The sequence below is a fragment of the Bidens hawaiensis genome, unplaced genomic scaffold (assembly GCF_021521415.1).
Source record: "Bidens hawaiensis isolate Kalapana, Puna unplaced genomic scaffold, B.hawaiensis_p1.1 tig00419464_1, whole genome shotgun sequence".
Taxonomy (NCBI): Eukaryota; Viridiplantae; Streptophyta; class Magnoliopsida; order Asterales; family Asteraceae; genus Bidens; species Bidens hawaiensis.
The window spans coordinates 370,081-397,784 of record NW_027504872.1 but is presented as its reverse complement, the minus strand read 5'-3'; the positions used below and the strand labels follow the sequence as shown (position 1 = coordinate 397,784).

Below are 27,704 nucleotides of genomic sequence, written 5' to 3'. Positions count from 1 at the left end.
TTTATCAATGCGCAAGTTTACCAATATACCCCCCCGGGGGGGTGCTATTGACCATTGGTCCACCTCAAATTTTATATGTTTTTCGTTGTTTATCTATAGTAACGTAACGAACGTAATCGAAACGGGCCGTATTTGTGTCGAGTTACCTCTTCAAACCCAAGCGTTGTCGGACTCGGGCACTAAGGCGGTAACGCGACACAAATCCGGCCGGTTTCGGTTACATTTGTTACGCTATCGGATCTAAAAAAACATAAAATATAAAAGTTGAGGTGGGCTAATGTGGTAGCGTCGGTCGGTAAAATCGGACGTTAGTAATATTTGAAGGTTGTTGGTTCCGCGAGTTGGGCATTGATGCGGCGTTCGTTACAATACCAAAATTAAAACAAACTAAAAAAACAAAATTGACTCATGTTTGGTTTCGTTATGCTCGTTGAGGTACCATAACTAAAGCAAAAAATGTCATTTACCACGCGGTACCGCCAAGTGTCCATTACGAGGGCTTAGCTGCACCAAAACTCTTCTTTAATCTACAATTATATGGTTATAATATAATAATGGTTTGTTAATTTAGATTAGTGATGCGACTTTGGTTAGTATCGCTTATCCTTGTAACGGTAACGACGACAAACTCATAAAAGTAAAGGCACGGAATAGTATTAGAAAACCTCAAAGGATTTAATATGACAACTATAACCTATAAGAAAAAAGAGTACGTTTAGCCTCACAGACAATAATATCAGTCTCGTGATTATATGATCAAATGGTTGTTAATGTAACATGTCACATGATATCGACATGACGGTCTTGTTTTCTTAGGTGTTTATCACTGTATAAATTTATTTAAGGTCGTGTTTGAACACATGTGACTTAAAATAAAAAAAAAATATTTTTTAAGCAGTGGAGGAAATTACCGCTTGACAAGAAACATGTAGTTGTACTCGTTCATAGTCTAAAGGGTCAAGTCAATTAAAAAATGAAATATTTTTAATGTTGTACTGTGGTGGTACATGTATTACGTATGTGCAGGAATCTATCAAGATCAATAACTTATTTTTAAATTACATTACCCACTCTTATTAAAAAGATATATTTGCTAATTGAAAAGGAATAGAAACTTCTGCGAAGCATCGCTACCTACTAATAAATACAGGAACTCAGATAGAACATAGCGGCAGCGGAGGCCCCACCTTACGCCACGTATCACCTCTGACATTCTAGAGTGATGAACTCTTAGATTATCCTAGGTATGACACAAAAATAGAGTATCTTGGTAAAAGGGAACATTCAGTCAAGTTACTCCTCTCAAATTAACCGGATTGTGTATCACCTTCGCGGGAAGTACTAACCTTAACTTGAGGACTAGTTATCTAGGATGAGAGTTGAACCAGTGTTTCTTCACTAATAGTATGTTTTTCTATGATGAACTTATATGTTGAAAGACACTTATGAGCGAATTTAAGAGAAAGAAGTATTATTAACATACTAGTCACAAATATTCATAGTAGTTCGAGTATTGTTAATTAACTCGTCTTAAATCACTATTTGGTATCCATCAAGGGTATTTCACTATGAACTTCTTGCTGAGTAGGTAATCATCTTTACGAGCTTCTTGCTAGTAAGGTGGCGACCGCCTTTTAGCCTCTTATCAACACTAGCAATGCTAAAAGAAAATGATGGTAGTGATTACCTTTGTGAATTATCCATAATTTAGAAGCATGCCCTCTCCCAAATAGACATAAATGTATGAATATAGATGTTATAGTAGGGGGTGTTTGATTGAGCTTCGAAAATTTGTTTATTTATTTTTTAAAAAGTAAAAGCAACTTTGAAAAGTTCTAATTAGAAGCTTTCGAAGCTTTAAAATGAAGGTTTAACAAACATTTTTTCCTTTTCAAAAGGCAAATAAGCAATTTTTAAAATATCTTAATATGAAATGTGTTTAGGGAGTAGGATATCATTTATAAATGGATTCGAGGTAATGAGTTTAAATGTGTTAGATCATGTGAACATCAACTTTATGAATTCTCAAAATTATCAATCAATCAATCAAGCATGCCCAGTAAAATCCCACCGACAGCAAAGCTATAAGTAGGGTCTGGGGAGGGTGGGATGTAGGCACACCGTACCTCCATCCAAAGGAATGAAGAGGTGGCTTCCAGAGAGACCATCGGCTCTAAGTACATGTGTATGAAGCAAAATAAAGGAAATCAAAGTTTAACAGTTATATACAAACCACTACTAATTATAATAATATTAATAATAAGATCACAGTTTAACAGCTATATAAAAGCTAATAATAATTATAATAATAATAATAATATATGTAAGGGAAAAACCATTATGGTATGCGACCTAAATAAGTTAAGTCTAAGCCCTAAGGTATTCAATTCTCTCTAAAAATCCTTAACTTTAATTCTACTTCTCCACGAATTCCTATCCTCAACCATGTCCTCGGAGAGGTTTAGGTCTATCAAATCATGCCTAATCCTCTCATCCCAAGTCAATTTCGGTCGTCCTCTACCCCTCCTCCCCTCTATAGTAATGTTTTATACGGATCTAACAGGATTCGTCGTCTGTCTTCTCTTTACATGTCCAAACCATCTCAATCTCCACTCTCTTATCTTGTCTGCTATGTTCGCCACCCCTAATCTCTCGCGAAACACAACGTTTCTTATCTTTCTCTAAATTATGAAATAAGTATATTTTAAATTATAAATAATCACCCTCTCTTATAACTCGTGATAGGCTTTCAATGGAGTCGATGGATTACAAAAACGAAAAACAAAATGGTGTTGGCGAGAATATAGACGCTATAACATAGAGAAAGAGAGAGAAATGGAAAAACATACACATAGCCAAAACAAGGAGAAGATGGGAAAGAAATGCACAAACACTATAAGCACATGGTACAACAGTCGGTGCATAAACTCAAACGAAATTGTAATATTATAAATTAGACAAATATATAATAAAATGAAAAACTTTAGAACTTTAACATGACTTTTTTTTTTGTTTTTTGTTTTTTTGAACGAGTAAATAATGTCACATCATAACATGATTATAAAGAAAACAAATAATATCACATCATTACAAATAATTTATTCAAAAAAGATCAGCGCAATTCAAAATTGTGGGTTACCATATACCATCATCATGGAATAAGTAAGCTCCTAAACTATTACTAGTCAACACTGAACTCTACGAACTTGAATCAATAACATAGTAATTTTCTTCCTTAGACTAACTGTTGTGGAAGGGAATTAGTTAACGAAAAGTGATGTCATGTCACTATCACAAATGCAAAAGGAGGTTAATGAACCGAGTGAATGGGTGTAATGCTTTAACCAAAAAACATTTTATATATATATATAAAAGTATGAATGAGATATTTTGATTGATTGGATTTATAGTTGGTCCGACCATCAAATGCATTTATCTCATTGCTTCAATGACAAACACATGTATAACATGATATGATAACACATGTCTTAGCAATGTCGACTCACTTCAAAGTATACCTCACATGCCTAGCCATGTTAAGTGAAAAAGTAGAGTCTTCAATCTTCATAACTTACTGAAGAAACACTAAGCGACCCCGGGCAGATTACGGATAATCTGGGGGTTAAATAGATGTTTCCCACGAGGGGTTATGTCCGGCAAAGATGGTTCTTCTGGTGACCTGCAAAACAGACACCGTGAGCTCGTCACTGAGAAGGGGGGGTACCTCCTTGTGACCACCCTCCGGCGTGAGAATCAGACTAGATTGCTCTTGAATATAAGTGTATATTAAGAGATTGCTAGAAAAGATAAGATGTGATAAGGTAATGTAATGTGTCTATACCATTCCAAGGTGTTGGAGTATTTATAGCCGAATGTAGGTTTCCAAGAAGGTACAGCCGGCTGAATAGTATTCCTGTTCTGCCAACTGTGGGCTACGCACATGCCATGCTGGCAGTTGGTGGGTAGGCAGCGGCTGATAGGGACCAGGCCGGCTGTGTACTATTCCTTTTCCACCAACTGCAGGCTATGCACGTGCTACGACAGGTTGGTGAGTAGGCAGCGGCTAATAGTGACAGGGGTTGGTGAGTAGGCAGCGGCTGATAGTGACCAGGCCGGCTGTGTACTATTCCTTTGTCACAGTGAGCTGTCGCTGCTTTGGTCAGACCTTTTGTCCATACCTCGTCAGGTACAGTACAAAAGGTCCTCCAGTAGCGTACGGACTGGCTCATTTGGGCGGGAGTATTCCCGGCTTTGGGCGGGAGTGTTCCCGGCTTGCTCACTCCTTCTTCAGGTGACATTACTGAATTATTCAAGAGTTAAGTGCTTTGTGCGTGTAGCCTTGCTGCGCAGGTAGCCTTCCCTGATGGCTTGTATCCGCAGCTGCGGGAACAGGCGGGGTACTTCACCATTGGGAGGCTTTTCCTGCGGGAACAGCTTGCGTACTGCGCGTAAGGACGTCACGTCTCTGAGCATGGTGGGTCCTGCGGATCCAGTTGGTTTCTGCGCAGACGTCTCTCTTCAAGGTGAGTCTTGCGAGTTTAGCCTTTGCGCAGACGTCCCTGTTGAAGGTGAGTCTTGCGGTTTCAACTGCGCAGACGTCCCTCTTTGAGGTGAGTCTTGCGGGTCCAACTGGGCTCTGCTGGGACCTACCTCTTCAAGTCCCCCCAGTCCAATGTTCTTCTCATGAATTGTTAATAAGTGAGGTGAACTTTTGGACTTAAACAAAGGGTTTTGAAAAGGGTTTAGTTTTAAGGTTTTCCATGGGGATTCTTCCCGCGGAAGTCCTAATGTCACATGCAGAAATTCCCGACTTTTCTGCTTGATCTTTGGGTATGATGCGGGTAGGTCTGTAACCTCCTCGTAAGTCAGGAGCGCTGAGTTCCACTTGTGTAGATTCTCCATGAGGTTTTGGTAGTTTTGAACATAGTGATCAATTATGTTTAAACAACCAATTCCATCTTGGAGCTTCAAACAATCTAGTTCTCGACGTTCCCGCTATGCGGGGATGTTATTCCCGTTTCCGCAAGCATGGTCCAGAAGATCCTTCTTGGTTTCAATTCCCTGCGGAGTGCTAGGTATGTGAAAGGTTTCGCCTTGACACTGTACCCGCACTCGTCTTATAGTTACTTTACTACCAAGGTATTCCTGGCTTCAATTCCATGCGGGTGCTAAGTATGTGAAGGGTTTTGCCTTGACACTGTACCCGCACCCGTCTTATAGTTACTTGTTTGCCGAGGTATTCCTGGCTTCAATTCCCTGCGGGTGCTAAGTATGTGAAGGGTTTTGCCTTGACACTGTACCCGCACCCGTCTTATAGTTACTTGGTTGCCAAGGTAAGGGGTATAGTCCCGCTTACTTTTGAATCTTTTTTGAATCTTTTTGAATCTTTTTGAAATTTGAAGAGTTGGTGAAAGGATAAGAACAGTCCAAACTGTTGAAACGTCGTCCGACGGTTTCTTCTGACAGTGTCAGGACGTGCAGGAAGTTATGGCGACGTGACAGTATATGGTCATTCCAGACGCTTTTTCAGGAGCGTGGGCGCGAGTTTTCGGGCGCGTGGCCGCGAAGTTTACGGCGCGCGTTTTGTCAACAGCTGTTGCCAGCTTGCTTTTTCCACGTGTCATAGTTTCATTGCACCAGCGTTTTCCTCTCTCTTCCGCATTAAATTCATCGCATTTATTGCGATGAGTATATAAAGGGAGGAGAGGATGCATCTCAACTCACAGTTTCACCTCTCTCTTCTTCTAAACGATTTCCGGCGAATACTCTAACTTTTCTGTCGAGCATTCTCCTGAAATCGTTCTTCTTTACATCCAAAACATGTCTTCTGTTCATGATCTTGAGGCTACCGCCGAGGAGTCTGACGTGTATGCCGAGAATCCGTCGTCTACTTCTGATAAGGACGATAAGAGTATTGCTGGTGAGTGCCAGTGTGCTCTTACCGTCGATCTGTACCAGTAAATTGTTAGGAAGTTCATGCTCGAGCCTTTCGAGCCTGAGTTTCCTAAGCCTCATCAGACGGTGTACGATACCCCCAAGGGCAAGATAGGGGTGTATGCCGCCTTCTTCGTGTATGGGAATCTCAGGTTCCCATTGACGAAGTTTGTGTACCGTGTTCTGGAGAGACACGGTGTACATCTGACGGAGGTACACCCAATGGCGATCGCCAAGAATCGCCATTTTGAATGGGTGTGCCTCATTCTGGGCGTGGAGCCCCATGTCGACCGCCTGATGACCTTCTATTCCTGGAGGTGCATCCAGGGGTGGTATACCTTGGTCACCCGGATCAAGGGTTTGAAGATTTGTGCTACCGAGCGCAGTCTTCGGTCTTGGAAGCGGGAGTTCTTTTACATCTCTGCCCGTGTCGTCCCTATTGCGATGACATTCAAGAACGGGAGAGCACTCCCCAGCCTTCACGCCTCCAACTACCAGGAGGCGGAATGGTTTGCCTAGATTTCCCGGATCCAATCTCCGGTTTACCGCTTTGCGGAGTCCGGGATGGTGATGCTCGGGATGAGCCGGGTGTGGAAAGATGCTGGGGCGGAGACGCCACAGATCCCCATCGTCCTCGAATACGGTTTGAACTCTATCCCTTACGGTATGCTTCATCTTCTTTGCTGATTTAAAGTTTTCTTCTAACTGTTTTTCTTTTGTTTTCAGAGGGAAACGACCTACAATCGCTCCTCCATCCGCGGGAAGCTGGTGGTCCCGCTCGGATGGGTACCCGTGCTCTTGATGAGAACGAGTTGCCCATCTTGGAGCAAACGGCGGATCGGTTTGTGGAGGTCTACCCGCTGGGCCACCCGATTCTGAGCGCCACGCGGCCAGGTAAGGAGTTATTTAACCCTCGCCCTGTGAATGCTCAAACCTCTGCTGGAATTCCTCTAATCTTGTCATCTTCTGATGAGGAATCCGCAGATGGTCCTTTCTTGGTGAGGAAGAAGAAGGCTGCTGGCGCGAAGGGCAAGGCGAAGGTTGCCTCTACTGCCGATCCGATGAATCGGTCTGACTCAGAGACCGAAAGCGAGGAGGTGGCGGGGAACCCTGGTGGTGGTGAGACAACAGTCTCGGAGGTTGAGACAGCTGCCACTGCCGCGCGACCAAGTTCTACGACGGTGACCGGCGTGAAGAGGCCGGCTCCGTCGGGTTCGTCCCCGCCGGTCAGAACCTTCAAGTTGAAGAGAACTCGTAAGTATAAATTAATCTTACCCGCAATTTCTTTCCGCCATTGTTTTTAATATCTTGTCTTCCGCTACCGCATTCCAAGGTGATGCGGGGAGGAGCAGCTCTGGACCCATGACGGTAGGTTTGGTCAACCTACCCGAGGCGATGACCCAGTCGGCTGCGCCTGCTTTAAGTGTTGGTTCAGTTGCTCACTCGGTTGAGGCAACTGTTCCAACTGTGACGTCGTCTCCGCCGGCTGTCAGTGCCATATTCACTGATTCCTTCACTGAGCCGGCGGTGAGTTTTTCTGCGGGCTCTTCCGCAGCGGCGACCACGGTTGTGAGTTCACCTCCGGTGAGTTCACCTCCATTGGTTCCGACGACGGCGGCTTCAACCGCGCCTCCGGCACCGGCGACCACCTCGCCCCCGGCCGGTTCAGCAGGTATGTTTGGGGTTGGGGCGTCTAGCCAATCTCTGCCTCCTTCCCATCTGCCTGACCTCTTGGATGGATATCCGTTAGGTTCGGGTGATAGGTTTGGCGGCTACAGGCCTGTCGTCGACCCTACAGGTGCGTAGGGTTATTTTGGCCTGTTATGTTTTTTTTTTATCATCTTTTCCTAACTGCTTTTTGTTTTTGCAGTGTCGGATTCGAATGAGGTGTTTGTTCCGCGGTGGAACATCCGCCCGGGAACCACCCTTCGGACGGCTGTGGATTGCGTCGAGTTGGCGCGCCACGCCGCCCCCAGTGGTGCACTGGGAGAAGCTATGTCGAGCTACCAAGAGGGTAGGCTGACAAACGAGCTTCGAATTCTCCTTGCCCGGATGCAGCCGCGCGTCGAGCTGCTTTGTCGTGAAAACGACAAGTTAAAGGCGGCTCGTATCCAAGAAGTAGCTCAGGCGCGGGCTATCCGGGAGGAGAACAGGAGACTCTCCGCCGTTGCTGCGGAGAAAGAGAAGGCCTTCAAGGCCCTCGAGGTTGAAGTTCAGGCCCGTCTCGAGGCTCGTTCCAAGGCTACCCAAGCTGTTAATGAACAGCTTCGGTTGGCTAAGGAAACTGCACGGAACGCAACTGAGAGGGCCACCAAGGCTGAAGCTGTTGCTGAGCCTCTACGCACTGAGAATGAGGAGCTCAAAGCCAAATTAGAGAGGCTCCAGCAGGCTCATGATGCCTTGGCCATGGAAGATGCCAAGAAGCTCCAAGAGATCTTGGACCAGAGGGGGGTGCTTGACCACACTGAGCGTAAGCTAAAGGGCGTCGAAGAGGCTGCAGCCAAAGACGTGTTGCTTGCCAACCTTACAAAGAACGAAGCCGAACGCGCCCGTAATGAAGCTCAAGCTGCCCTCCAGGAGGCTCTGGTTACCAAGGAATGGCTTCTACGAGAAGCGCTGTCGCAGGTATGCATAGCTTCATAATATCTTTACGCTTTTCTTTGTACTTAGAAAAGGTTTTGATACTTGTATTTTTGTTTTGTAGGTTGTGCATCGGGTCTTCACGGACACATCATATGACGATGCCATGAGCGCAGCCCTCAACACTTCTCATGAGGATGGGGAAAAGGCTGGCTTCCTGCTTGGTTTAGGGTTCGTTGAGAAGGGCATCTCGCCTTCCAACTTCCCTTTATATAATGTGGATACTGAAGCTGTATATGACCAAGCAGTGAACCAGTATGCCGCCTTCCCGCACCCGGTGGTGGAGAAGGTGAACGAAGTTGCTACTGCTGATGATGGGCTAACCATTCTCAAGACCTTCCTTGAACCGCCACAGCCAACTGATGGTGCGGGTACAAGTGGGTTTGGAGGGAGTGGCCCTGAAGCTTGATCTTTTAAATCCTTTCCCACTGTTAGGATAGATTTACGTCTTTGTATAGATTTATATTCTTGTAGGCGGGTAGATACCCGGCCATTCTTGTAACAGTTGAATTTTTATGGAATATAAATCTTTTGTGCGGGTAGGACCGTCATTCTTGCTTTATAAACGTTATACGACTTGCTCATGCATATTATAGTTTAATTTGGCACTTGTTTTGCCGCATAAACAATATATGATTCGCTTGTGCATACTTTAGTTTAACTCAGCAATTTCTTAAGTACTTTGAATAAATTAACCTTTCAACGTGGTAGATAATAGGTTAAAGTTTTGCTTCCTCTTTCGTGATTGTGCGGGTAAGACCGTCACTTTCACTTAGTAGGATGGCTAAACTTTACCTATATCCGACCTGCGTGAAGGTTTTCCTCATCATTTCCTTAGAAATTTTGTAAGTGTTTTGAATAACTTATCCGTTCGACGCGCGGTTGTCAATAGGTTAGTTCGGTTTCCTCTATCATGATTTGTGCGGTTAGGACCGGCACTTTCATTTAGTGGGATGACCCAACTTTACCTATAACTGACATGCGTGAAGGTTGGCCGTTTTTTGTGTTTATGCGGGTTTTGCCGCCTTCCACACGCAACGATTTCTTCACACTTATTTATGCGGTGAAGACCGGCATATCAGTGTGGAATAAATTAACCGTTCGACGCGCGGTTGTCAATAGGTTAGTTCGGTTTCCTCTATCATGATTTGTGCGGTTAGGACCGGCACTTTCATTTAGTGGGATGACCCAACTTTACCTATAACTGACCTGCGTGAAGGTTGGCCGTTTTTTGTGTTTATGCGGGTTTTGCCGCCTTCCACACGCAACGACTTTTCACACTTATTTATGCGGTGAATACCAACATATCATTGTTTTGAATAAGTTAACCGTTCGACGCGCGGCTGTTAATAGGTTAGTTCGGTTTCCTCTATCATGATTTGTGCGGTTAGGACCGGCACTTTCATTTAGCGGGATGACTGAATTTCACCTATAACAGACCTGCGTGAAGGTTGGCCGTTTTTTGTGTTTATGCGGGTTTTGCCGCCTTCCACACGCAACGACTTTTCACACTTATTAATGCGGTGAATACCGACATATCAGTGTTTTGAATAAGTTAACCGTTCGACGCGCGGCTGTTAATAGGTTAGTTCGGTTTCCTCTATCATGATTTGTGCGGTTAGGACCGGCACTTTCATTTAGTGGGATGACTGAATTTCACCTATAACTGACATGCGTAAAGGTTTGCCGTTTTTTTTTTGTTTATGCGGGTTTTGCCGCCTTCCACACGCAACGACTTGCTTTCCCACTTATGTACGCGGTGAAGACCGGCATATCAGTGTGGAAAGTTCATAAGTATAAACGTAAGACCAGCGTCAATGTGATAAGGAGAATCATTTCCATTAGAAGTGGCTCTGGGCCTTTTCTTTTACAAGTTTGGAATTGATCTACATGCAGACTGTGTAATTGAGCTCCCTTCCATGTTCTTGGGAGTGTCATCGAGCCTTTCGAGCCGATATGCACTTGGTTCGGAATCTCGTTGTTTATGCAGTATGTAGTCTCCGACATTGAAGCTGCAGTTTTATTCGTGTTTTCCCCAACTGGGGTTCTACACGCATTAGCCTGCTCAGCGTTCATTACGCCAAGAGGTGCGTGAGCGTCCCATCTCTGACAAATGCTTCGACGATGTCCTTCAAGTCTACGCATTCCTCGGTGTTGTGGCCTCTTGTCCTGTGGAAGTCACAGAATTTGCTCTGATCAGCGTTGTGACGCTCTCGGATTATTGGAGCCTTTGGCCATGGGAGTCTCTCGGTGTCGAATATCTCGGTGACGCTTTTGGTGAGTGGCGTCCATCTGGAGTTCCGGTTCGACGACTGCATGTTATCCTTTCCGCTTAACCGAGGGTGCGAGCCGGATGAGGTGTCAAAGTTTACCCTTGACTGCCAAATACCTAGCTTCCTCTTTTTGTTTAGTCGGGCGGTAAGGACATTGTTTTCTCTTGTTTTCTAGGTGTAGAGGTTTGTGCTCTGGGGAAGATCTCTACCCAGTTGCCTTTCCGTTTCCGCGAAGCGTTTAGCTGCTGTCATGATGGCATCCCATGTGGATGGCATGCCATCTTTACCCGTTAAGGTGCGGATGAGCTCTGGGTCCTTCGCGCCCTGGATGAAAGCAGCGCGAACAAGATCTTCGCTAATACTGCCCAGACTTAGCTTCTTTGAATTGAAGCGCGTGATGAAGTCTAGTAAAGACTCATCTTCCTCTCGGATGCAGTTGAGGATTGTCCATTGTTCTTCAGTGTACTTCCTTTGTTGACTGAAGTGTTGGCTGAACTTCTGTTGGAAGTCTGTCCAATCGTAGATGTGGTGGACCGGTAAACGGTCGAACCACGCTCTGGCTGCTCCAACCAGCGTCATCTGGAACATATAACACCACGTGGGTTCCGTCCAGTTGCTGACGGTTGCCCCCGCTATGAATCTGTTCAAATGATCGTCTGGGTCGGATATACCATCATAAGTGCCGATGTTGGGCATCTGCTTGGCACTCTTCGGGGCGATTGCTTCCGCAATGTCCCTTGCAAACTTAGACGTTCCCGCATTTGCAACAGTTGGTCTAAAAGCTTTGGAGAAGTCACGTGGGTTTCTACCCGCGTTTTTTGGTTTGAAAGTTTCTCCAAAATTCCTTCTCGGTTGGAAGTCCGTTTCCTTACGCTTCCCTTTCGCCCTATGGCGAGGGTTTGCGTCGGTGTCGGATTCCTCCGAATCATCGTCCAAGTACTCGCACTCATTGCTCATGTTGAGCTGTTGAGTGCTTCCGAATTCGTCAGCCTGTTGGAGTGAACGTAAGCGTTCATCCAACTCAGCTTGGAATTCCTTTTGACGTGCTTCCGCCCACGCTTTAACTTGATCAAGTGTTTGGTGGGGGAACCTCGTCTGTCGTCTTTCCGCCTGGGTATTAATGAATCCCAGGGGATGATTGTTTACTGCACTTGCCCCGGCTCGAGTGACCGGGGTAGTGTTTGTAAAATTTACTGCACTTGCCCCGGCTTGGGAAACCGGGGTAGTGTTCGTAAAACGTGTGTATTCGCTGGTGTTCCCCCCAGTAGCTGGGGTTGTGGTTACCGGGGTTTCTTGGTTACTCCCTGGCCTGGGAACCGGAGTAACGTTAACCATCTTTCCAGAAGTTTTGAAAAACTGAAAAGGAATAAGTTCTAGCTTTTATGCACGGATGGCGCCAATGAAGAAACACTAATTGACCCCGGGCAGATTACGGATAATCTGGGGGTTAAATAGATGTTTCCCACGAGGGTTAAGTCCGGCAAAGATGGTTCTTCTGATGACCTGCAAAACAGACATCGTGAGCTCGTCACTGAGAAAGGGGGGGGGTACCTCCTTGTGACCACCCTCCGGCGTGAGAATCAGACTAGTATATTTTAAATTATAAATAATCACCCTCTCTTATAACTCGTGATAGGCTTTCAATGGAGTCGATGGATTACAAAAACGAAAAACAAAATGGTGTTGGCGAGAATATAGACGCTATAACATAGAGAAAGAGAGAGAAATGGAAAAACATACACATAGCCAAAACAAGGAGAAGATGGGAAAGAAATGCACAAACACTATAAGCACATGGTACAACAGTCGGTGCATAAACTCAAACGAAATTGTAATATTATAAATTAGACAAATATATAATAAAATGAAAAACTTTAGAACTTTAACATGACTTTTTTTTTTGTTTTTTGTTTTTTTAACGAGTAAATAATGTCACATCATAACATGATTATAAAGAAAACAAATAATATCACATCATAACAAATAATTTATTCAAAAAGGATCAGCGCAATTCAAAATTGTGGGTTACCATATACCATCATCATGGAATAAGTAAGCTCCTAAACTATTACTAGTCAACACTGAACTCTACGAACTTGAATCAATAACATAGTAATTTTCTTCCTTAGACTAACTGTTGTGGAAGGGAATTAGTTAACGAAAAGTGATGTCATGTCACTATCACGAATGCAAAAGGAGGTTAATGAACCGAGTGAATGGGTGTAATGCTTTAACCAAAAAACATTTTATATATATATATAAAAGTATGAATGAGATATTTTGATTGATTGGATTTATAGTTGGTCCGACCATCAAATGCATTTATCTCATTGCTTCAATGACAAACACATGTATAACACGATATGATAACACATGTCTTAGCAATGTCGACTCACTTCAAAGTATACCTCACATGCCTAGCCATGTTAAGTGAAAAAGTAGAGTCTTCAATCTTCATAACTTACTGAAGAAACACTAAGCGACCCCGGGCAGATTACGGATAATCTGGGGTTAAATAGATGTTTCCCACGAGGGGTTATGTCCGGCAAAGATGGTTCTTCTGGTGACCTGCAAAACAGACACCGTGAGCTCGTCACTGAGAAGGGGGGGGTACCTCCTTGTGACCACCCTCCGGCGTGAGAATCAGACTAGATTGCTCTTGAATATAAGTGTATATTAAGAGATTGCTAGAGAAGATAAGATGTGATAAGGTAATGTAATGTGTCTATACCATTCCAAGGTGTTGGAGTATTTATAGCCGAATGTAGGTTTCCAAGAAGGTACAGCCGGCTGAATAGTATTCCTGTTCTGCCAACTGTGGGCTACGCACATGCCATGCTGGCAGTTGGTGGGTAGGCAGCGGCTGATAGGGACCAGGCCGGCTGTGTACTATTCCTTTTCCACCAACTGCAGGCTATGCACGTGCTACGACAGGTTGGTGAGTAGGCAGCGGCTAATAGTGACAGGGGTTGGTGAGTAGGCAGCGGCTGATAGTGACCAGGGCGGCTGTGTACTATTCCTTAGTCACAGTGAGCTGTCCCTGCTTTGGTCAGACCTTTTGTCCATACCTCGTCAGGTACAGTACAAAAGGTCCTCCAGTAGCGTACGGACTGGCTCATTTGGGCGGGAGTATTCCCGACTTTGGGCGGGAGTGTTCCCGGCTTGCTCACTCCTTCTTCTGGTGACATTACTGAATTATTCAAGAGTTAAGTGCTTTGTGCGTGTAGCCTTGCTGCGCAGGTAGCCTTCCCTGATGGCTTGTATCCGCAGCTGCGGGAACAGGCGGGGTACTTCACCATTGGGAGGCTTTTCCTGCGGGAACAGCTTGCGTACTGCGCGTAAGGACGTCACGTCTCTGAGCATGGTGGGTCCTGCGGATCCAGTTGGTTTCTGCGCAGACGTCTCTCTTCAAGGTGAGTCTTGCGAGTTTAGCCTTTGCGCAGACGTCCCTGTTGAAGGTGAGTCTTGCGGTTTCAACTGCGCAGACGTCCCTCTTTGAGGTGAGTCTTGCGGGTCCAACTGGGCTCTGCTGGGACCTACCTCTTCACTTACTATGCCTCTTTAGCACAAAACCATTGTATAGCCAACATAGATCATTCAAAAGGTAGCATTTCATCATAACCTACGATGGTTGCTCTATACTGCAAATTATGACGATCCGAATAACAAATTTATTAAAAAAACTTTTCAACAACATATAAGGAAATCTTAGTGTAACCCTGAATAATACAAGGCAGAGTATTTTAAAATAAACCAAAAAAATTACAAAATATAAAATAAAATAAATTAATCAATGTAATTTTCAACACCTTAACACAATCTTTAAAACATCTAGTTGGAGCATTCACACTGAAATTCCCATACCTAAACTACAAGAAAAGTATGTAATTTTTTTAATTTTTACTTATACATCGAAGCCCTCATCCTCACACCCTATATTCCAAATTATATGTGTGTGTGAACTCTATCTATTCATTTTATATATTTGTTGTGAGTGTAAGAAATAAAATTCATATAAAGAAAATAGGTATTATCTAATTGAATATACGGAAGTATAAAGAATTAAATGTAGGTAATTTTAAAAGATATCAAATGTTATAAATAAACCAAATCTTAAAAACATAAACCGACTATGCAATGCTTATTAAGGATTGGTCCGAGGCAAATCTAAGAAACATAAACCGACTATTAAGGTGCTTCCTGTTGGTTTCCAACCTTAAAGTAAATATGGGAAAGGCAGTTTATACGGAGTGGGTGAAAAAGAAGAAGAGTTGGTCGGAAATGATGACATCGATGGTTAAGTGCGGTGCAAGGGAATTGCTGTTCACCTATCTTGAACTACCTATTAGAGTGGATATGAAGAAGACGCGTTTTTGAAAACCAGTGAGTGATCAGTTTAATTCATGATTCTTGAGTTGGATGGCTAAGGCAATCTCTTTAGCGAGACGAGTTAACCTTATCAATTTGGTGTTGGAAAGTTAACCGATATACTTTATATCCCTTTATAAAGCACAAAAAAAGTAATTAAGACTCCGGAAGGCATCATGCGGAATTTCCTTTGGGGCTCGGCACTTAATACTTAGCTGACTAATTGGGTCATAGGGTGGCACGGATCGTATAATGTATTAAAAGAATCGTGTGGGCTCGGTATAGGTGACTTGGGTGTATTGAATATGGTAAACATAAAAGGGTGTGGGATCAGTGGTGTTGGGTGATGGAGGGTAACGAGCAGGTATTTCATACGAAAAAAGGTGAGATCGAAGCTGGAAAGGGTTAAAAGCGGTGAACAACCACAATGGTTGTTTTACATGGAATAACGGGCGCCTCTCAAGGTTAACTATATTTCTTGGAGAGTGGAATTGGATATAACCCAAACAATGAAGCACCGGTGTACTGTTGGGGGTGGGGGGAGGTTGAACTTAGTCGATATTAGGTGTGTTAATTGTGGGTTGAGGTTGTAATCTATAAAGCACTTGCTCTTTAGTTGCCCATGGGATGGTGCAGTTTGGAATCAAGTGTGTCCATGGTTAAAGATACCGTCTATAGTGGATGTTGACTCGATGATATCTTTGTTATATTGGGGGTGCTAAAACGGGTGACACTGGTCAAAGAAAAGTGATACAAACGACTTTCTTGATAACCATTTGGGTGATCTGAAAATGCATAAACAGGTTGGTTTTTAATCATTTTGCCATTAAAAAAAGAAAAAGAAAAAAGTTATCAATAATTATCATTTCAATTCAATTATATAAATTAAAAAACAAGAATTTCAATGTGAATGTGAATGTAGTGATTTTCAACACCTTACACTCTTTAAAACTCTTTTATAAAACATTTTCTCTAGTAACTTCTTTTTGTTGTGTGCCGGATGAAACGGATTCAATTCAAGTTTCAACAAAACCAGAAGAAAAAACATTAACATATACACACTGCACACACACAGACACACACATACACACATATATATATATATATAAATAAAAAAAACAAAAAAAAACATTAATCAAACCCCCAAAAAACCTTGCCCTGTGTATGCTCTCCAGCTATTCCAATTCAACCCATCAATCACTTGTATTCTATTATTCTCCCATGGATCTACAAACCCTCTAAAGATCTTACACCAATTCACCCCAAAGCACCAACCTTTATTATTATTATTACCCCCCAAGATTCAAGATTCATCCTTTATGAAGATACCCTGTTGCACAGTCTGTGAAACTCGCTACAACGAAGACGACAGGTGCCCGTTACTGCTTCAGTGCGGCCATGGGTTTTGTAAAGAGTGTTTATCTCGTATGTTCGCCTCATCGTCTTCCGACACCTCGTTGTCTTGCCCACGTTGTCGCCACGTGTCCGTTGTCGGCAACTCTGTTCACGCCTTACGCAAGAATTACGCCATTCTAGGGCTCATTTCGTCTAATTCAATTGGGGGTTTTAGTGATGAAGATGAAGAAGAAGATGATGATAACATATTGGGTAATAATAATAATAGTAGTAGTAATAATAATAATAATAGTAATAGTAATAATAATAATAATAAAGGGTGTGGGACACACAGGTCGGGTTTTAACGGGTTAATTGAAGTTGGGTGTCATCAAGATTTGAAGATGGTGAAGAGAATTGGGGAATTCGGGGAGATGTGGTTGGCGGTGGTGGTGGGGAAGTCGGGGCGGTGTAGGCACCGGGTGGCGGTGAAGAAGTTGAAGGCGGTGATGGGGGAGGATACGGATTTGGTGTGGGTGCAGAGTCAGCTTGAGGAGTTGAGGCGGAAGGCGATGTGGTGTAGGAATGTGTGTAGGTTTCATGGTGTGATGAAGGTGGATGGGTGTTTGGGGTTGGTTATGGATAAGTGTAACGGGTCGGTCGAGACCGAGATGAAGCAGAATGAAGGCAGGCTTACTCTTGAGCAAATCTTGAGGTATGTTTAATTGTTTATGATAATTTAGGGGAAATAATAGGGATTTAGGGTTTATATTGATAATCTTGATATGTAAAAAAGTGTTATTGATAATCCGTTGAACCGCAAACTAATGGTATTAGATTTTATAAAGATAATATCTTGAGCGAACGTTGAGGTATGTTAACATTAATTTTGGGGAATTGGTATTAGGGATTTAGGGTTTATAATCTTGTTTGTTTTTTATGCAAATATGCAATCTTGATATGTACAAAAGTGTGATTGATAGCCCGTTGAACCGCAAACTAATGGTATTAGATGTTATAAAGATAATATCTTGCCCGAATGTTGAGTTATGTTAACATTAATTTAGGGTAATTGGTATTAGGGATCTAGGGTTTATAATCTTGTTTTGTTGTTTAATGCAATCTTGATATGTAAAAGAGTGTTGTTGATAATATGTTGAACCGCAAACTAATGGAATTAGATGCTGTATAGGTAATATCTTGGCAAATCTTGAGGTTTGGTTTTTAAAAAATTTGATCTTGATTTAGGTTAATTTAGGGCTTATAGTTTTGGTTGGAAGAAGTCACTCAAACATGTTAGTTAATGCTACCTTGATGTATAAAGTGTTTTCGATAAATCGTTGAACCGGTTGAGACCGAAGTGAAATGAATTAAATGAAGGGGGGCTTACTCTTGAGCATATCTTGAGGTTTGTTTTTGAAAAAGTTGATCTTGGTTTACATTTATTTTGGGTGATTGGCATTAGGGTTTATGATCTTGATATGTAAAAATGTGTGTTTGATAATCGTTAACCACAAATTAATTAGGAATTTTATGATTTAAAGGTAATATTTTTCCCTTTTCAACAGATGCGATACGGATATATTACACTAAGTTAGGGTAATTGACATTGGGGTTTATAATTTTCGTTGGAAGAAGCCACTCAAACATGTTATATAATGCTATCTTGATGTACAAAAAAGTGTTTTTGATAAATTGTTGAACCGGTTGAGACTGAAATGCAACAAAATGAAGGGACTTGAGGTTTGTTTTTTAAAAATTTGATATCAATTTAGGGATCATAAACTTGGTTGGAAGAAGTCACTCAACCATGTTATTTAATGCCATCTTGGTTTATAAAAAGTGTTTTTGATAAATCATTGAACTGGTTTGAGACCGACATGCAAAGAAATGAATAGAGTTACTCTTGAGCAAATATTGAGTTTTTTTTTTAAATTGATCTTGATTTAGATTAAGTTAGGGTTTATAATCTTGGTTGGCAGAAGCTATTTAAACATGTTATTTAATGCCATTTTGATGTGTAAAAAAGTGTTTTCGATAAATCGTTCAACTGGTTGAGACCGAAATTAAACAGAATGAAGGGATTCAAGGGAAGCTTACTCTTGAGCAAATCTTGAGGTTTGCTTTTTAAAAATTTGATCTTGATTTACATCTATTTAGGGTAATTGACATTTTGGTTTATAATCTTGATATATCAAAAAAGTGTTCCTGATAACCGTTTAATCACAACCTAATGAGGATTTATATGATACAAAGATAATATTTTTTCCTTGTTACATTAATATAGGGTAATTGACATTAGGGTTTATAGTTTTGGTTGTAAGAAGTCACTCAAACATGTTATTTAATGCTGCTATCTTGATCTATCGAAAAGTGTTTATGATAAATCGTTGAACTAGTTGAGACCGAAATGCAACAAAATGAAGGGAGACTTGCTCTTGAACAAATCTTGAGGTTTGTTTTTTAAAAGTTTGATTTTGATTTAGGTTAATACAGGGTTTATAATCTTAGTTGGAAGAAGTCGCTCAAACATGTTATTTAATGCTGTCTTGATGTATAAAGTGTGTTTTTGATAAACCGTTGAACCGGTCACACTAATGAGGAATTGTATGATATAAAGATAATATCTTTCGCTTTTTAATAGATACGGTGCTGATATTATGGTAATTGATATCAGGGTTTATAGTCTTGTTTGTAAGAAGTCATTCAAACATGTTTTTAATGCTATCTTGATGTATAAAAAAGTGTTTTGATCGACCGTTGGACTAGCTTACACTAATGAGGAATTATGTGATATAAAGATTATTTTTTTCCTTTTTTAATAGATATGGTGCGGATATTGCACGTGGAGTTGCGGAGCTTCACGCAGCAGGTGTGGTTTGTATGAATCTTAAACCATCAAATCTTCTTTTGGATGAAGACGGTCGTGCGGTGGTTTCTGATTACGGGCTTCCCGCCATTCTAAAAAAGCCCTCTTGTCGAAGAACTCGTCCAGAGTGTGATTCTTCAAGAAGTCATTCGTGCATGGATTGTACAATGTTGAGCCCAAATTACACGGCTCCCGAGGCATGGGAGCCTGAAAAGAAATCATTGAATTTTCTTTGGGATGATGCGCTCGGTATATCGCCAGAATCAGATGCTTGGAGCTTTGGCTGTACTTTGGTTGAAATGTGCACCGGTTCTGTTCCGTATGGCTGTTCTCTTATTATTATTATTATTATTATTATTGCTACTACTACTACTATTATTATTATTATTATAAGTTTCTGTATTTAACCCGTTTGAGATCCTAAAAAAATGATATTCGTTTGTAGATGGGCTGGTTTAAGTGCTGAGGAAATATATCGGGCAGTTGTAAAGGCGAAGAGACAACCTCCACAATATGCAAGTGTAGTTGGTGTTGGAATACCGAGGGATCTTTGGAAAATGATCGGGGATTGCTTGCAGTTCAAGGCACCTAAAAGACCGACTTTTAGTGCCATGCTGGCAATATTTCTCCGACACCTACAAGAAATACCTCGCGGGTCCCCTGCAAGCCCAGATAAGTAAGTAGTAGGGTTAGATTTTAAGTCCAATAAATAAATTTTAATGCTTCTGATTATTTAACATATAGGTAAAATGAAATTTTTTATTTACCCTTTGTTTTAACCTAAAAATGCAGTGATGTAACTGTACTACCAAAAGCAAACGGGTTGCCGCCTTCTCCTTCAGTTAACTTAGAAGTTGTTCCTGATTACCAAAGTCTTTTACATAAAATGATCTGCGAAGGCAATGTTTCTGGTGTGAGGTCAGTAACCATTTTGTCTTTGCTTATAAATTACTAGTTTTTATCCCCCGTATTACGGGGTTGTTTTACATTATTCGTTTATAATATTTATATTTTTTTATATTTTAATTTTTTTTATCGTAAGGATGCTAATAATATACTTAAGATTTGATGATGAAAGAGTTTCACAAATAAATGAGATGTTATATTCCGGATTTAAAAGCAATTTGGGTTTGGTGAGACCCATGACCCGTTTTTTTTACTATCAAATTCTTTCTTAATTATAATTAAATCTTTTTTAAAAAAAATAGGATACTAATTTTAAGTATATCCCTATTTTAAAGAATTTTCATATCAAATATTTGGTGAGATTAGTTTTTAGTTTAATGAGATTTTATAACCTGTTTAAGAGCTATCTGTGTTTGGTGTTACCCATACCCGTGACTTCGGGTCAAATGCATGATAAGCCTTCATTTATGAATAAAGCAATCCGGTGGCTTGAGAGAATGTGGGGAGGTTTCGTGTATATATATCATTACAGAACTGTAAAATTATTTAAGAACTTGAAGGAACTCTTGAAAACTAAAGTTTTTTATAAAAAATTTTGTATGTTCATGTTCTTTGAGATTAGTTTTATCATTTTTTATATCTATATCTACAATTACAATTTTGAAAATTAGTTTTTATACATATCTATGTTTTGTTTGACACCTATGTAAATTTGTTAGTACATAAATTTTACATATATGTAAACTTGTGATTTATATATGTAATAAAAAATTTTTATATAAAATATGATAAAACTACTTTTAAATAATGTTAATATATAAAAAGAATTATAAAATTGTTTGGTTGCTAAGGGTTCCTAAGAGTTCTTAACTTTTTTAGAGTTCTCAAATGATACCAACCCTTACATTTTAATTATGTAATTTACTAATTTTCTTTTAATACAGTGAGTTGCTACAAAGGGCTTCATCAAAGAATGATGGCAACTCGTTTCATTCTCTGCTCGAAGCACAAAATAGTGATGGTCAAACCGCCCTTCACTTGGCGTGCCGACGTGGCAGTGCTGAACTCGTTGAGGCTATTTTAAAATATCCCGAGGCTAACGTTGATGTTCTTGATAAAGACGGGGACCCGCCGCTTGTCTTTGCTCTTGCAGCCGGGTCCCCAGAATGTGTCCGGGTCCTTCTTAGTAGATACGCTAATGTCAGGTCTAGGTTAAGAGACGGGTTTGGCCCGTCTGTTGCTCACGTCTGCGCGTATCATGGTCAACCCGATTGTATGCGTGTAAGTTCTTTAACCACCTTTATATAAAGATTAAGAATTTATATTATTATAATAATAATATTTAGGGCTGTTCACGAGCCGAGCCGAACCGAGCGAAGGCTTGCTCGTTGCTTGACTCGTTTAAAATCGAACCGAACGAAAACCGAAACGAGCCAAAATCGAATCGAGCATTTTTCGATCGAACATCGAGCGATTTCGAGCATTATTTTTTTTTTCACTTTAAAATTTTCAATAAGAAACAAATTTGAAGGTTGTAAATAATATATTTTATAAATAAATTAGTAGTTTTTAGACAAACGTGGTAAAAGATTGTAAATTTTTTATTAAAAATAAGTTTAAAGTGAGATATAATGATCATGTAAACAAACTTCTAGTATTATAAAAACTTTAAGTGAACAAATAAAACTATAAAATTTACACAATATGAAACATTTTAAGGGGTAAAAATAATTGTAAGCTTATATTTATGTGTTTTGTCAGTTTGTCTATATATTTGTTCAAATATAATTATATATAAAATAATTTAAAAATATTCGAGCCGAACCGAACCGAGCAGACCTTCGCTCGTTGCTTGGCACGTTTACAAACCGAACCGTGCAGAGAGGCTCGTTTTCAATCGCGTGAAAAACGAGCGAGTTCAAGCGACGAGCGGTTTGGACGGCCCTAATAATATTGTATGAAAATGGCATTTACAACAGGAATTGCTATTGGCTGGTGCGGACCCGAATGCGGTTGACGATGAAGGTGAATCTGTATTGCATAGAGCCGTGACAAAAAAGTATACCGAGTGTGCTCTTGTTATATTGGAACATGGGGGGTGTAAGTCTATGGGGATTTCGAACTCGAAGAATCTAACGTGAGTACAGATTCGTTTATTAATGAAATATGTTAAGACGGTTATATGTGGTGGACTAATAGGTGTATAATTGGATAGGCCTTTACACTTATGTGTGACAACATGGAATGTAGCTGTTGTTAAAAGATGGGTTGAAGTTGCAACTTCTGAAGAAATTGGTGACGCTATAGACGTACCGAGCCCCGTTGGCACTGCGTTAAGTATGGCGGCTGCTTTAAAGAAAGATCATGAAGCCAGTAAGTTTTAGTCTCGTTTAATTTTATTAGATTGCTTATGTATTGTTAGTACTTGAAATATGTATATACATACGCTTAGGGGTGGCAAATGTGACCCATTGGGTTGTATTAAAATGTATATAATAGGTCAGAATGGGTCAAACTAATCAAACTAAAAAAGAATATGATTAAAACGGGTCAAAACGGTTTGACATTTCTTGAAGAAGTTTTTATGTAACGAGAAAAACGGAAAAAACTTTTTAGTATTTTTACATTTTTAGTTTTTTATTTATATTTCAAGTTATAATTTTTGAAGTTTTTAATGAGGGGTTTTGAAATTGGGTTGAGATTTCAAAAACCCCTCATTAAAAAATTAAAAAAAATGATTAAAAAATTATAACTTGAAATATAAATCAAAAACAAAAAATGTAAAAATACTAAAAAGTTTTTTCCGTTTTTCTCGTTACATAAAAAAAAACTTGAGATATGTCAATCAGTTTTGACCCGTTTCAATCATTTTCTTTTTTTAGTTTGACCCTTTATATACATTTTAATACAACCCATTCAACCCATGGGTCACACTTGCCACCCCTACTTACGCTAAACAAAAAGCAGAGGATTTATATAATTATATTGTAGGTGGTAGGGAACTGGTGCAGATACTGCTTGCTGCTGGAGCTGATGCTACTGCTCAAGATACGCAGCATGGATGGACCGCTTTGCATACTGCTGCTATGACTAATGATGTTGAGTTGGTTAAGGTATGCCGTACGCCAGCTGGCAATTCTGACCTTAATAGACGGACCAAAAGTTCTAAAAACTGTAACTTGTAAACATTATTTTCTTACAAAATTAGATTAGTTTTTGCAATCGTATTCGCACAATAGCTAAACGTAAAAAGTTTAAACCGTTTGAACAGATTATTCTCTATGCTGGAGTTGATGTGAATATAAGGAACGTGCACAATGCAATTCCGCTACATGTGGCGTTGACAAGAGGATCAAAATCATGTTTCGGAATGCTTCTTTCCGCTGGAGCAAATTGTAATTTGCAGGTATGCCAATAATTCAGTTACATAAAATTGTCATATTATTATTTTACTGCCTATAACCGCGTGCTGCTTGTTTATAGGACGATGAAGGTAACAATGCTTTCCATATAGCTGCCGATACAGCAAAGATGATTCGTGAAAATCTTGATTGGATCATTGTTATGCTTAAGTATCCAGGGGCTGCTGTAGAAGTTAGGAATCACAGGTAATAATTTTCATTAATTTTTCATTTTTGAACAGTAGTATTTATGCATATCTGGTGGATACAGTGGCATCACGCTGCGTGACTTCTTGGAGGCCCTTCCTCGGGAATGGATTTCAGAAGATTTGATGGAAGCACTTGCAAACAAAGGGGTTCATTTATACCCCACAATGTCAGTTCATATGTTTGTTTTGGGATTCTTGAACGTTTTTTGTAAAATGACTAACTTTTTTTAAAATGGTTTTTAGATATCAAGTAGGAGATTGGGTTAAATTCAAAAGTACAGTTGTCACTCCAACGTACGGGTGGCAAGGCGCAACACACACGAGTGTCGGTTTTGTTCAGAGTGTTCCCGACAAAGATAACCTGTTTGTATCATTTTGTTCTGGTGAAGCTTGTGTTCTCGCGAACGAAGTTGTGAAAGTCATACCATTGGATCGCGGTCAGCACGTGCAACTCAAACCAGATGTCGGAGAGCCAAGGTTTCATCACATTTTTTATTTTGTTTTTTATTTTTTTTGTAGAACGAGAAAAACGGAAAAAACTTTTTAGTATTTTTACATTTTTAGTTTTTGATTTATATTTCAAGTTATATTTTTTTTAATACTGATTTTATAATCATGGTTAATCGTGAACTTATTATTGTGACAGGTTTGGTTGGAGGGGTCAATCACGGGATAGTATTGGAACCGTACTTTGTGTTGATGACGACGGGATTTTACGAGTCGGTTTTCCTGGAGCTTCCAGAGGATGGAAGGCGGATCCTGCAGAAATGGAACGGGTTGAAGAATTCAAAGTTGGAGATTGGGTTCGGGTCCGGCCCGCTCTTACTACAGCTAAGCATGGATTAGGATCGGTCACACCTGGAAGCATTGGCATTGTATATTGTATTAGACCCGATAACAGTTTATTATTGGAACTCAGCTATCTTCCACATCCATGGCATTGTGAACCCGAGGAAGTTGAACCCGTTGAGCCCTTTAGGGTAAATATAATTTATACTCATTGCGATAATACGTTTCACATTTACTAAAACTAAATGTTTATGGGATTATCGTGTCTACAGATTGGTGATCGGATTTGTGTAAAACGGTCGGTTGCAGAGCCGAGGTATGCTTGGGGCGGTGAGACACATCACAGTGTTGGAAGAATTATCGAGATAGAAAGTGACGGGCTTTTAATAATTGAAATTCCAAATCGGCCTATTCCGTGGCAAGCCGATCCTTCTGACATGGAAAAGGTGGAAGACTTCAAGGTATATTAATATTATAAATCTTGTACTATGTTTTTCTGTTTTGACCCGTTAGAGTTAAAACATAAACCGAATCGACCCGTTTGTTTGACAAATATTTGGTGACATGGCAGGTGAGGGACTGGGTGAGAATTAAGGCTTCCGTGTCATCCCCTAAATATGGATGGGAGGATATAACCCGAAACAGTATCGGATTAATCCATAGTTTAGAGGAAGACGGTGATATGGGGATTGCCTTTTGCTTTAGAAGCAAACCCTTTTCGTGTTCTGTGACGGATGTCGAAAAGGTGCCGCCTTTCGAATTGGGCCAAGAAATACATATGATGTCGTCGGTCAGTCAACCCAGACTCGGATGGTCAAACGAAAGTCCCGCCACCGTCGGTAAAATTGTTAGAATCGACATGGATGGAGCTTTAAATGTAAAAAAGACTCTTCCTTTACTTGCTTTCTTTTGTTCAAATAACGGGTCGGGTCACGGGTCAAAACGGGTTCGAGAATTTTTAAACTTTTTGTTTCTTTTTCAGGCGAAAGTGGCGGGAAAACACGGATTGTGGAAAGTATCTCCTGGAGATGCGGAAGTGCTTTCCGGGTTTGAAGTCGGTGACTGGGTTCGTTCAAAACCGAGTGTCGGTAACAGACCGAGTTACGATTGGTTAAGTATTGGAAAAGAAAGCTTAGCGGTGGTCCATAGTGTACAAGATACCGGTTATTTAGAATTAGCTTGTTGTTTCCGTAAAGGCAAATGGATGACTCACCACACCGACATCGAGAAAGTTTCCGGCTTTAAAGTCGGGCAGCACGTGAGATTCCGGGCAGGTCTACAAGAGCCCAGATGGGGTTGGCGAGGTGCCCAATCTGATTCTCGAGGAGTAATAATCAGTGTAAACTCGGATGGTGAATTACGCGTCGCGTTTTTCGGGTTATCGGGATTGTGGAGAGGCGACCCTGCGGATTTAGAAAAAGAACCGACGTTCGAAGTTGGAGAATGGGTTCGTATGACGGATAACGCGAGTGCTTGGAAATCAATCAGGCCCGGTAGTATTGGAGTCGTACAGGGTATCGTGTATGAAGAAGATATATGGAACGGGAACATTTCGGTTGGTTTCTGTGGAGAACAAGAGCAATGGGTCGGGCCAAGTACCGATCTTGAAAAAGTCAACAAGCTGACAAACGGTCAACGTGTGCGGGTCAAGTCGTCGGTGACTCAACCTAGGTTCGGGTGGTCGGGACATACACATTCAAGTATCGGTGTAATATCCGCGATAGACGCAGACGGGAAGCTAAGAATATACACGCCCTCGGGTTCAAAGTCATGGATGCTCGACCCGTTTGAAGTCGAAGTAGTGGAAGAGGAAGAGCTTCATATCGGAGACTGGGTTCGTGTCAAACCGTCGGTCTCAAACCCGACGTACCATTGGGGAGACGTGACGCATTCAAGCATCGGGGTGGTGCACCGCATTGAAGACGAGGATCTTTGGGTCGCCTTTTGTTTCTTGGAAAGATTGTGGCTTTGTAAGAATATTGAAGTGGAACGGGTCAGACCGTTTGCGGTGGGGGATAAAGTCAACATAAAAAAGAATCTGGTCAACCCGAGATGGGGGTGGGGTATGGAGACGCACGCGAGCAAAGGTCAAGTGGTCGGGGTGGACGCTAACGGCAAGTTAAGGATCAAGTTTCAGTGGAGGGAAGGAAAGCCATGGATCGGTGATCCTGCGGATATTGCTCTTGATGAAGATGAAAGCCCGTGACCCGAATGATGAAAAGTGACGAAAACCGAGCATCTGGGCCGAGTTTTGTAGGTGTTGGGTGTTTGGATGAAACTAATGTGGATAGAAAGGAAAGTACCATGAAAGTGATTGCAGACAGGTGACAATGAGGTAAGTAAAGTAAGCTATTTAGGTAAATAGTCTACAACATATGAATTGGTGTTTTAATTTTATTATTATATTATTATACAGAGGAATAACATCTTCATTTGATTATTATCTGTTTTGTTGTTAGACACATTGTGACTGGCTTTCTTTCTTTTTATGTACCTTTTAACTCATATGTTGTCTTGTTCATATTATGTTATATACACCCATTTCTTATCTAGTCTAGTATTAATATTCATAGTTCGGTGATTTTATCAAAAGATTTATATTTTTGGGTTAGGCTGGTTGACGTGTGATGACAATTTATATTTACTATGGGTGTGTAGAGTTTGGCTCGGTTATTAGCCTTAACCAATTGGTTTTCGGTTTGGATTATTTTTGTTTTGGTTTCGATTCGGTTAGTTTCGATTAATGAATTGGAGGTATAAAAACTAGAATATAAGGTATAAAAACTAGAAATATATGAATGGTTTGGTTCTGTTAATTTTGGTTAACCGAGGGTATAAAAAATGGCAACTCATTTTAAATTAATTTGGTTAAATTTGTTTCGGTTTTGTTGGTTTTTAGTTTGGTTTGGCTAACCATTCGATTATTGATCACCGCTAATAGACGTGCACAAAAAAACCGGTTCCGGAACCTAACTGGTGG

The 27,704-nt window shown here is 40.9% G+C and overlaps 1 protein-coding gene across 1 annotated transcript; it reads left to right on the top strand.

Annotated features, from left to right (window-relative positions):
* Positions 1 to 16,369: 16,369 nt before the first annotated feature.
* Positions 16,370 to 27,246, top strand: LOC143608974 (E3 ubiquitin-protein ligase KEG-like). The gene is made up of 16 exons (XM_077083857.1): positions 16,370 to 17,265; positions 19,376 to 19,738; positions 19,865 to 20,095; positions 20,212 to 20,337; positions 21,270 to 21,606; positions 22,305 to 22,462; positions 22,541 to 22,698; positions 23,317 to 23,438; positions 23,597 to 23,731; positions 23,809 to 23,933; positions 23,998 to 24,102; positions 24,179 to 24,412; positions 24,582 to 24,915; positions 24,997 to 25,185; positions 25,296 to 25,601; positions 25,707 to 27,246. The coding sequence occupies exons 1-16, from the start codon at positions 16,535 to 16,537 to the stop codon at positions 26,928 to 26,930; spliced, it is 4,878 nt and encodes a 1,625-aa protein (XP_076939972.1). The 5' UTR covers positions 16,370 to 16,534; the 3' UTR covers positions 26,931 to 27,246.
* The last annotated feature ends 458 nt before the right edge of the window (positions 27,247 to 27,704 follow it).

Coding starts and splice junctions, on each gene's coding strand:
- LOC143608974 (XM_077083857.1), top strand. CDS start 16,535: ATGAAGATACCCTGTTGCACAGTCTGTGAAACTCGCTACAACGAAGAC. Junction 19,739..19,864: donor ATGTGCACCGGTTCTGTTCC/GTATGGCTGTTC, acceptor ATTCGTTTGTAG/ATGGGCTGGTTTAAGTGCTG. Junction 24,103..24,178: donor GTTCATTTATACCCCACAAT/GTCAGTTCATAT, acceptor AATGGTTTTTAG/ATATCAAGTAGGAGATTGGG.